Source organism: Morone saxatilis, unplaced genomic scaffold (assembly GCF_004916995.1).
Source record: "Morone saxatilis isolate NCDOM2014 unplaced genomic scaffold, NCSU_SB_2.0 Contig0, whole genome shotgun sequence".
Taxonomy (NCBI): domain Eukaryota; kingdom Metazoa; phylum Chordata; class Actinopteri; family Moronidae; genus Morone; species Morone saxatilis.
Genome location: NW_023339650.1, coordinates 11,684,300 through 11,694,803, shown reverse-complemented (window position 1 = coordinate 11,694,803; position 10,504 = coordinate 11,684,300). Strand labels below are relative to the sequence as shown.

At 41.0% G+C, this 10,504-nt stretch overlaps 3 protein-coding genes across 3 annotated transcripts; all 3 read right to left on the bottom strand.

Annotated features, from left to right (window-relative positions):
* Nucleotides 1–75: 75 nt before the first annotated feature.
* On the bottom strand, nucleotides 76–2,298 carry c1qtnf9 (C1q and TNF related 9). The gene is made up of 3 exons (XM_035653134.1): nucleotides 1,888–2,298; nucleotides 1,727–1,789; nucleotides 76–1,544 (listed from the first exon to the last, which is right to left on the bottom strand). Exons 1-3 carry the CDS (start codon nucleotides 2,072–2,074, stop codon nucleotides 775–777), a joined length of 1,020 nt encoding a protein of 339 aa, XP_035509027.1. The 5' UTR covers nucleotides 2,075–2,298; the 3' UTR covers nucleotides 76–774.
* Nucleotides 2,299–3,364: 1,066 nt separating this feature from the next.
* tagln3b (transgelin 3b) lies at nucleotides 3,365–8,086 on the bottom strand. The gene is made up of 5 exons (XM_035654001.1): nucleotides 6,697–8,086; nucleotides 5,603–5,820; nucleotides 4,726–4,900; nucleotides 4,501–4,603; nucleotides 3,365–4,411 (listed from the first exon to the last, which is right to left on the bottom strand). The coding sequence occupies exons 2-5, from the start codon at nucleotides 5,780–5,782 to the stop codon at nucleotides 4,270–4,272; spliced, it is 600 nt and encodes a 199-aa protein (XP_035509894.1). The 5' UTR covers nucleotides 5,783–5,820; nucleotides 6,697–8,086; the 3' UTR covers nucleotides 3,365–4,269.
* Nucleotides 8,087–8,233: 147 nt separating this feature from the next.
* abhd10b (abhydrolase domain containing 10, depalmitoylase b) lies at nucleotides 8,234–9,258 on the bottom strand (the record flags this gene model as incomplete). Its single annotated transcript, XM_035653989.1, is given in 2 exon segments — nucleotides 8,234–9,003; nucleotides 9,121–9,258. Coding segments are annotated over 2 exon segments (480 nt in total), but the record flags the coding sequence as incomplete, so codon positions are not given.
* Nucleotides 9,259–10,504: the final 1,246 nt, after the last annotated feature.

Genomic DNA, 10,504 nt, shown 5'->3' with positions numbered 1-10,504 from the left:
TAACGTCTCGGGTATTGCTGCCCATCCTCGAATACCAGAGAGAGAGAAACTGGATGAGTAAGTGAATGTTTCTCTTTATTTTTAAACACAACAAACTGGGTAGAAAGAAAACCCACAAGGTTGAGGTGACTTTTACTTGTGACAAACAATTAGACTACATGTTTTATTAGTTTAATAACTTTATTTACATGCTGGTGCTCTCTTTTCTGTGGGAATACATGTTCAAGATCCTACAGGAAAACTAATTTAATTGATTTAACCACATAATGTGCATACAATGCCAGACATAGGAGACAGTTCAGATTCCAGTACAAGGAGCAATACAATAGTGTTATATACTCAATTACAATTCAAAGTCCTGCATTTACAATGTAAGAAAAGTAAAGAAACATCCTCATAATGCAGAAAAATGTCCATTTGAGTTGTATTATTGTCAATATTTGCCTATGTTACTGGGTTATTATCACTTATTAGTCAAGACGAAACTACTTTAGATTTTTGGTAGGTAAGATCTTAATCAGTAAACCACAGAAGTCACACAGTGGAGTAAAAAGTATGATGGCTCTACTGAAATAGCGCAGTAGAAGTATTAAGTAGCATAGAAATAAGTATCTTAAATTTAAACTCAAATCATCCCATCACACCTCTTCACAATGCATTATAAAATCAACTAAAGTATAGAGGAAGGCTGATCTAATTGACTAATTTCCATTCTTTAAAAACGTTTTTTTTAATACCAGAAATTATAAAGTAATAATTCTAATAATGTATAATTCAAGCCCCAAAGATTAAGAACCCAGAGAATGTAGTGTCATCATCTTCATCAGCAAAGAGCCCATTGAACAGCTCTCCTCCAGCCACCTGCAGCCACACCTTGTCCCCAACATCCAGGTGCAGCACGGCGCCCCCTGCTGCCTGATCCTCGCTGCTCTGGTAGGTATCTGTGGTGTGGATGATCCTGACACCATTCTTCACGAGAGCCACCTTCACGTTCCGGGAGAAGACAGTGATGTAGTAGGTGAAGAAATAGGCTCCTGCTGCGGAGCATGTGAATCTTCCTGTTTGTGGATCATAGTGATTCTGTTGATTGTAGATAATCCTGTCAAAACGGATCGGTGCATTGGCTGCTGGGAGTTTAGATTGTGCTGTCAGTCCCACAGAGAAGGCGCTTTTAGCGATAACAAGCGCATCTCCCTTCTCACCCCTATCACCTTTCTCTCCTCGAGTCCCTCTGTCCCCCCGATAGCCAATATTGCCTTTGTTACCTGGAACACCGATTTCCCCCTTAGGCCCCGGCCTGCCAGGGGGTCCCAGTGGTCCCTGAATGCCTCTGTCACCTCTGAGGCCAATTTCCCCCTTTGGACCCTCTGGTCCAGGGGGCCCCAAATCGCCTTTAGGTCCTTGAGGGCCTGGCAGCCCGAGCTCTCCCTTATTTCCTTTCAGGCCAATAGGCCCTTGGACTCCTTGGGGCCCCATTTTCCCAGGAGGGCCCCGGTCTCCATTATCTCCCCTTTTTCCTTTGAGCCCTGCTGGGCCAACTGCACCTGTAAATGACCAGCACACAATCAACTTCCCTATCATTTTATACTTTTATACATTTCCCAGAAAGACAGATAAGGTAAAACAAATTGTGTTAAAATATGTACAAATCAAGTACAGCAGGTACAAATAGATGAATGTTTCAGCACAGGTTACTTTACAATGTGTTTATTCTGAAAAAACATACCATCTTCTCCTTTGTCTCCCTTTGGGCCACCATTGCCTGTTTGTCCAACAGGGCCAACTTCACCTTTTAATAGATGATTCATAAATGATTATTATTATAAGTTGAAGCTTAAGACATACAGGAAAATATGCATCGAGTCAAGTTTTCTCTTGTAAACTTACCCTGATCACCTTTGTCCCCTTTGAGTCCATCCCGGCCGTCTCTGCCAGGTGTACCATTGTGTCCAGGGTCCCCTGGTATTCCAGGGTATCCACAAACACAGCCTTTGTTTGGGGTTACTTCCTGTGCAACACACCTGGCCGTCAATAGAAGGAGCAAGAAAGTGACGGTAAACCTCATCTGCAACATTGTACCTGACGCACCTGTCTGACAAAACTAATATCCCATGAGAAAACCCTTTTAGACTTAAAGAAGTTCAAACCAGTGCATAGTTTGCCTTATAACCACACACACTACTTAAATGAAAACATGCAGCAATAAATCTTAAAACTGTCTTCAAACAGGCATACTCAAGAGGAGCACAGTGGAACAAAAGACAACCAAGACGCCGACCAAAGAAAACACAAGTTGGGCAAGAACTTTGGACAAGAGTGTCCTCAAAGCCATTTCATTGGTCTGACTGTGTTTTTGGCTTACTTATTGAGTCTGTCGGTTACACATCACCTGTGCCCCTTTAGATGCCTCTCCAGTCTAGTTGAGGCTAATAATAAGCATAGACTCAAGAGTGTAAGGGGCAGACATGCAAAAGGCCACATAGTTTCTCATGCAGAGCCTTTCTATACAGTGAAACAGCCCTGACCTTAACCCCCTAAGCAAATGATTACATGCTGTCTCTACATGACTGCACAGGAGAATATCTTATTTTTAATTAAGCAATAAAAGTATGCCATTAGGAATGAATGCCTTAGAATAATCTTAGCTGTTGTTTTTATTTAGCAATTTAAAGGACAGAACTGTCACAGTCACTGCACGCTTATAAGGAGCTAAAATGTTAATTCATGCATGCTTTTCTCAGATGTGCTCTTTAAAATGCAAACAGTCAGGAGCAGTTGACCCCATAAACTGGATCATTGACATAAAATGTGACCTTTTATGGACCAAAGCCCAATCCCCCACCTCTCTAGAATGCCTTAGACAAAGTTTCTGCTCATCTTAATGGTAATATCCCTCAGATGTTATCTATGCTAGACTGATTTTAGTGTTCACCACATTTGGTCACTGAATTTCCAAAGGCTGGTAGAACCTATACAAAGGAAATGTAAAACTATAACAATCCCTAAATACAAGATTTGTGTGTTTTAGAAACATTAAATGGCCGCATGACTTTTCTGTATTTGCTACCCCCTAAGATCAGCTATTAAACAGCATTACTGGAGCAGCTAGGGATTTAATATCTTACTCAAGGTCACGCAGCAAGGCAAAGGTTTTCTGGCATACAGGTTTGAATCAGGACTATCTGGTAGAGGAACCATCATCCTAATCATTATACCAAGCTGCTGCCCCTTTATTAGATTGTGTACAGTGAGGAGAGACAGGAGGGATGGGCGCAAGGGCGGAGCTGGAACACAAATCCAAGATAAGGAAAAAGAGCACACAACTTCAAAGCTATCAAGATACACAGCTTGTGTTACACAGACTGACACAAATACATGTTCACATACTTTATTTTTTCAATAAGTCTTCTCACAAGCCTCCAGATATAAATATATTTATAAAATATAAACATGACAATACATAAAAGTGCACATTCAAACAATATCTTTACCTGGCACCAGAAATGGAAACTTTACTGTCATACATGTTGGCTACTGCACATTTACTTGCTTGGAACACAAAATGGATACATCATCGACAAAGATGTAATCTAACAAACAAATAACAAGGGCATGGCTCAGAATGAGTGAAACTCATTTATAATTCTAGGGCAATATATCAGGACCCAGTCTCTGTAGTCCAATAACCAGGCACAACGTGAGGTTGATTTGGTTACAGAGAATACTGCAACAAGTCTTCTGACAAGACAGCAGAGACATCATCAGATGTTTAGTTTCAGTAGTTTAAGGCTAAATAATTACAGTAACAGATCATCCTAAAACAATAACCAATGGTAAATGTATACATTAACACAAGGAAATAGCATACAACATGCTGTAACAGTATTTCAGATTTAAGATGTGAATAATACTGATGACTTGCTTTGTATAGAGATTTCAATCTCAAATTCTCTATAAATTGATGTTGAATGACTTTGAGTTCCACATTAATGACTTGGACAAAGTAAGAAACAAGAGTTAACAAAGCTAGAGAGGGAACAGCACACGACAGAAGGGAAGAGAGGAACAGGAGGAGAGCTTGAAGGAGGAGATCTACAGCATTTGACATCATATCTTTTTAGACAGAATACTCTGTTTGGGAAAGCAGCAGTTCCAGGGAATTTGAGGTTAACATGGCAGGTGCTACAAAGGACATGAAGGTTACAACTTTTGTGGTGTTAGGAGAAAATAAGGTTTAGAAGCAGGGGAGCAGGTTAGCCAGTGGGTGGTCTACATGATCTGACGGTGCATACCGTAGCCCGTCATACCAGCTTGGGAAGCCCCCTGGTTGCTGCCCATCTGTAGGCCGATCAAACTCCGGCCTTGGCGGAGCTGCTCTTGACTGAACTCTCGCCGATACCCCTGGGCTTTCCTATACACGTACAAAAGTTACAGGGTGAGGTAGAGGAACATGAAGCATCATGGGAATGCAGTTGTGAAGATGTGAAGCCCCTATGTTACCTGTGAAACCAGTCTCGGTCTCCTTTATAATGACCGTCGTCCTTAGTGACAGCCACACTCCCCAGAGCCATAAGAGTTCTTTGCACTGCTGCCATGTCCTTTCCTATAACCACAGCAAAAGGATAATGTAATGAAATCATTGTAACATCATTGTAAAAACTAACATGAATGAGTATATACCACCCCAGCAGGAGTCATCAGTAAGCAACCAGAGGTCAAAATCACCTTCCCAGAGGTCCACAGTTTGAAATATATCAGTGGTTGTAACTCCATAAGCTTCAGCTGCTTGCAGGAACTGAGAGATCTTCTCCATTTGTTTGAAGGCCATCTGCGTCTCAGGAATCTTCTTGATAGGCTCCTTCCCCCTCGGATAAAGGCTGTTGATGAGCCTACAGAGGATCTGGGAAAAAGGAGGTCAAAAATCTAGCTTGATCACATCAAAGTGACAGTGGAGGGTCCTATTTGTCTTGCTTAAAATGCCATAATTATTGTTTGGTGCAGCAACTTTCTCTCATCTTTCATTGTCAGTTTCAGCTTCTGCCAGGGATTTAAAACATTTCAAAGAACAACTGTTGTCATGCCTCAACAGAAGTGGTATAAAAATGCATTTTGATATAGCTGTAAAAGAGTGTGGCTGCATAACATTATTGTCTGTTGTTACTTGCTGGGGGAGAAATTGATGTCTCTGCCTGGTCTTAGATGGGTGATTTTTTTTAACATTAGAGTCAGCTGGAGTATCAGGCAAGAAGACACTGCAGCACCATGCATGGTGCACTTTATAATAGGTTGTATAATTAGGTCTTATAGTGCTAAACATTTCCAGTGTGGAGACGGAGGAGGTCTCCATTAAAGGCTCCTCAGAATGAGTCAGTAAGAAATTCAGTCTTTGCAAGGCAGCAATTAGCAATTTTTTAAATTCACTGTTTGCTAAAAATGATTTAGCTGTAAGACAAAACACAATCCTTTCAACAGTAACACACATATATCTGCTTGCTTATTGTACAATTTTTTACTTCATGGCTTCTTTAAATCTGACAGAGCTGGTATATTAAATAATTCAATGGTAACTTCTATTTTAAGTACAGGTACTGCAACCACTCACTGTGCCATCCATCAGCCATTTCTGGAAGTTCTCTCTGCCCGCCTGTGGCCTCTCCACGTTTCCCCCACACTGTGCAACTATCCAGTCCACCAACCGCTGCTCCAGGTCTTGGTCGTACTTCTGCTCAATCTTCTCCTGCACCTCCCGGCTCAGTCCATAGCTGGGCCCTCTGTTCGCCATGGCAGCAAACACTCTAGTATATGCAGCGTATAGTCACCCTGAAGAGAACAAATGGTACACATGAGGCTGAAATATAAGTACTCTGTAATGACTGTAAAAAAACCATGTTTTTATAATATAGGCACACCTCTTGTCTTATATTAGTGACTATTTTGTATCCTGATTAAATTGCTTCAGGATAACTACAATTATTTTTAGTTATTGATTTCTGTTTGTTACAATAAAAATCAGTAGCATTAGATCACTATCATAAACAATCTCAATGTTTGAAGCCAAAAAGCCAGGTTTTACAGCTCAGCTCCGTCCAGGCGGATCTCTGGAGGATGTAGCAGGGAAGGGTGTGGTCCCTGGCTGCTGTCCCGAACAGGGACAAGCCCTCTTATTGCTATGGTAACAGCCCAGCCCGTTTCCGGCACGCTGTGTGCAGTGATGCGCTATATGATGGTTCAAGTATGACCTCCAGTAGACAGCCATCATGGCGCAAATTAAATAATCAAATGTCTTTTCATAAAGTTTAAACCCTTTAAAAACATGCATTCATACAATGTACAGCAGTTCTATATTTAATTTAATTTATTATCCTATACGTCATCCCCGCCTGTGCCGCATGTAAAAGGTTTGTGTCCATTATCCAGTTTATTGTCTTCACTGCATCTCTTGTTGTTGGTCTCTCAAATAAATTAAATTCAGTAAATTCAAATAAAGTCCCGCCATCTAATGTCACGACAACGCATTGCTACGCACTCTGCAGCTTTTTTTAAAAAAACATCAACATTTTACAAACCTAAAGGCAACTGCGCAAAAGCTCACGCACCAGCTGCGACACCGCATCGGTTGCAACATTATTAGTATTAACACACAATTATGTCATGCGTTCAAAGCAGTTTTATTCAACAAAGACTACGTGCACTTACTAAAGAGGAGAGAGCGGTCAGATTTGTCCGTGTCACTGTGTTTCAGTTCCGCTGAGCTGGGCAGGGCTGAGGATGCTGAACTGCTGAAGCATCCATGAAGCGCAGCACAGGCGCGTCGGGCCAGGCTGGATATAGTGTGTCCGGGAGGGGCGAGCCACTCGTTTTATATGCCAGCTCCTCCAGGAGGGGTCCCTAGAGACTCTCTGTCCAGAATGCGACGTGACACCGCTTCCGGACAGTGGTCACTGTAGTGCATGCTCAGCTTTAGGCAGCATGAAGTGACCCACAGAAAACCAAGGGAACCGAGGCACATGATGGTGCCAGATTAATCAAATTCTTTTTTTAAATCTAATTTTACTGGACATCAACCCACTGTATACAATTTAACCCCCTTTTATTTTATTATAAGTGGTACATTCAGTCATTTACTCAGTGGTTGTTTGCCTATATAGACTTGTTGGGATACTCACTGTCTCCCTCCTGAGTTATAATTGTATGTTTGGCTTCTACACTAAGGCTTATTGTTTGTTACAGCATCTGTATGCAGTAATGAGAGCCATTTCTCTTCACTTATTGAATTAGGAGGGTTTTTTGTGGTGGATAAATGTTCAAGGGAAATGCTATTTGCAGAGTGCTATGGCTCAATATGGCAAGTATGCGTTCTTATTTTACACAACTAGACAACAGCTAAAATGTGGGGTTTACTTACAAAACTATTCCTGGTAAACAAAGATCTGTGGTGCTTTATGTAAAAACTATAGAAACATCACCATTTCTAATGCCTTTCTGCACAAACTCTTCTGCTTGCATTACAACCGTCATGCTGTATGCTTCCATGAATTGATGTTTTATTTTAGTTTTGACACAAAAAATGACTGACTACATAGCTCAACCATGACTTAAAGGTCACCGCTGCAGTAAAGTGGGCCTGAGAGAGTTAAGTGGTTGGTTTCGCCCCATTGAGCATAGTGCAGCTAGTGGCCAATTACATGTTAATAATCAACAGTCCAGTGGCTCCATTCAGCAGGCCTATCTACGGCTAAATGCCAACAGGTATGGGGAGTCATGTAACAGAATGTTCTGCCTACAAAAATAAACCTCACAGCTGTAGCCTACAACATTTGATGATTGTAACTCACTATATAGAACCACAACTCACTGTATTCAATTTGTTCAACTTTCTGGTTACTCCTTCTGGATTTTTTATAAAACAAAAGCCCTTATTTTGAAATTCTCTTATCGGTTTGGTAATGGTGGTGATTTGTGTTGGGCTCCGACTCTGACACTTTTAAAATGTACAACTTTCATATGAATGAAAGAATTGTTGAATTACATACATTGTATACCACACTAACCTAACTTAGAATTTAGAACAGGTTTCTGTAATAGTAAAAGTCTCAATTTCCTACAACTGTTAATACTTTAATTATGTATTACACATGCATTTCAATCAAGCACTTTGTCTTTATCCAGAAGACGGCTGTTTGTCAGATGATCATGTTGTGTTAGTTGTGGTAACAGACTGAGACCTGCACTCTACTGTGCAGAGGTTTTATTGGCCAAAATGGGTGAAAAGTGATTAAAAAAGGCACAGGAAAACTATGCGTCTAAGTAAAGAGAGGGAAGAAAAAAAACAGACAAACAATAAGAACTGCAGAGACAGCAGCAATGGCAGACCTAAAAAAGGCCAACATAACACTCCATATAATAACCTGGAACACATACAAATGCAACCTGAAGATATAAGGGAACAGCTAGCAGGAGAGCTCCCTTTCAATTTAGTTTGCACCGTAACGGCATGTTGTAATGACAGATGAAGTACTGGGAGAATAACAGAGATGATACAAGGTCATATTTGGCAGAGAAACATGCCAGTGTTTGGTAAATTGCTTGAGGGTTGACTTTCCAGTAAACAATCCTCTCCTTATCTCAGCAACCTTTCAAGCTTACTCTCCCATCCCTTACTCAGACCAAAGTGGTCAGCTTGTCTATGAGATCGTCAATAGTGTAGACCATGAGCTTGATGTCGTCTTTGTCAGACATACGGTGCTGGCCATGTCGCCGAAGAATGACATCCACATCGGGGCTGAGGGCGCGTTCTGCAACCTGCATGGAGATGTGCCAGGGGACGTCCTCATCTTTGAGCCCATGAATGAGCCGTACAGGGCAGGTGATGGGGATGGGACTCTGGAGCACACAGTGATTTTCTGCCTCGCGCAGAAAGTCCATGCTAAACTTGTAAAAACCCTCCTCTGAGTGTTTGGTGGGCAGTGTCCACTCCCCCTTTTCCTCAAACTCCTTGCGTGTCTGCGCATTCAAACATGGACAACAACAACTCAGAAAAACATTTCAATGACAAAACGTGCCAACTTTCAGATGATAAGACAAGAAACTGATATATGTGATAGTACTTCAGGTTCCTACCTCCAGAGGCAGAGAGTTGAATACTGTGACAATGTGATCAGCGGCAGTGGAGATGCCAACCAGTGCTGCAGTCTTCTCTGGTCTTGCAATGGCTGCCAGCAGCATGAGCCAGCCGCCTATACTGGAACCAACCAGTATCTAAGTGAAGAAGCAAAAACACAATAAATGGACTGTAGTGAGCAATTAAAAAAAACATTCCATAAAAGACAATAGCAGACTCATGCAGTTTAATCATGGCAGAGGAGGAATAATGATTCAACAAATGTGGTAACACAGTGCCATCTTCTGGACAAAAGGTGGGGCATACAATGAATACTGAAGTACAAGTTGAGAGGATTTGATCAATTCCTATTCTATTTATTGATTCTGCTGTTCGACCTGATTCTTTTATTGGCTTTATTCTCTCATAAATCCCTTTTTTGTTTTTTTGGTTTGTTTGTGCAAAATGGGACTTTAAATACATGTTTTATTGGTCATATTAAACAGTCCCTTTCAGCTCAAAAATGTTACTTCACTTAGATGTTTGACTGTGCAGAATGATGTATGTACAGTTTTTGCAAAGCCTGTTTTCACATTTATCTTCTGATGGGAAAGTTTCTATATGCTTAAAAAGGATGTCACAAGAACCGATACTTCGCTGAGGGCCATTAGAAATGCTGGGGAAGGGACATAGGGAAAGAAATGACTGACGGAATATGGGGAAATATTGGATCATGGTTTAAAGGATCAAGAGAAATGCAGACACGTTTAACTAATTATACTATTTAACAGAATTTATTGGACCCCAAATAAAATGTCATGATTAGGACTGGGAGACTCTGACAAGTGCTGGAGGTGTGATACTAATTGTGGCACTCTGTTACACATGTTGTGTTTAAAGATTATCTTATCATTCATACAGTGATTAGATCTGTACTGGTACAGGGACCAATGCTCTGTCTATTAGGTGTGATACCAAGTGGACTCAGTGTCCACCAGATCTCATGGTGCAGAACAGCCCTAATCACTGGATGTAGGGCAGTGTTGCGACATTGGAAAACCAGAGGGGATATATCAGTGAAGGAGTGGTTGGATGAAATGGTTAAAATGTCCTCCTATGAAAGACTGTGTTATAAACTGATTAATAGGCATATCTACATGAAAATTTGGGGTCCTTATGTTAAGGAAACATGACGTGCTGAAAAGTTGCACCCGTTACCTAGATTGATACAATGTCATGTTTTTTATAATATGTATAATTTAAGTACCGTTTTACATAAGCTCAGGTATAATTTGATACATTGTATATATTTTTAGGACATACAGGTTACTATGTACAGCGCTCTGTCTCTGTTATAATGCCCTGTCCTTGTTTCTGTCTTGTTTTAGTTGTAGTTTGCTGTGA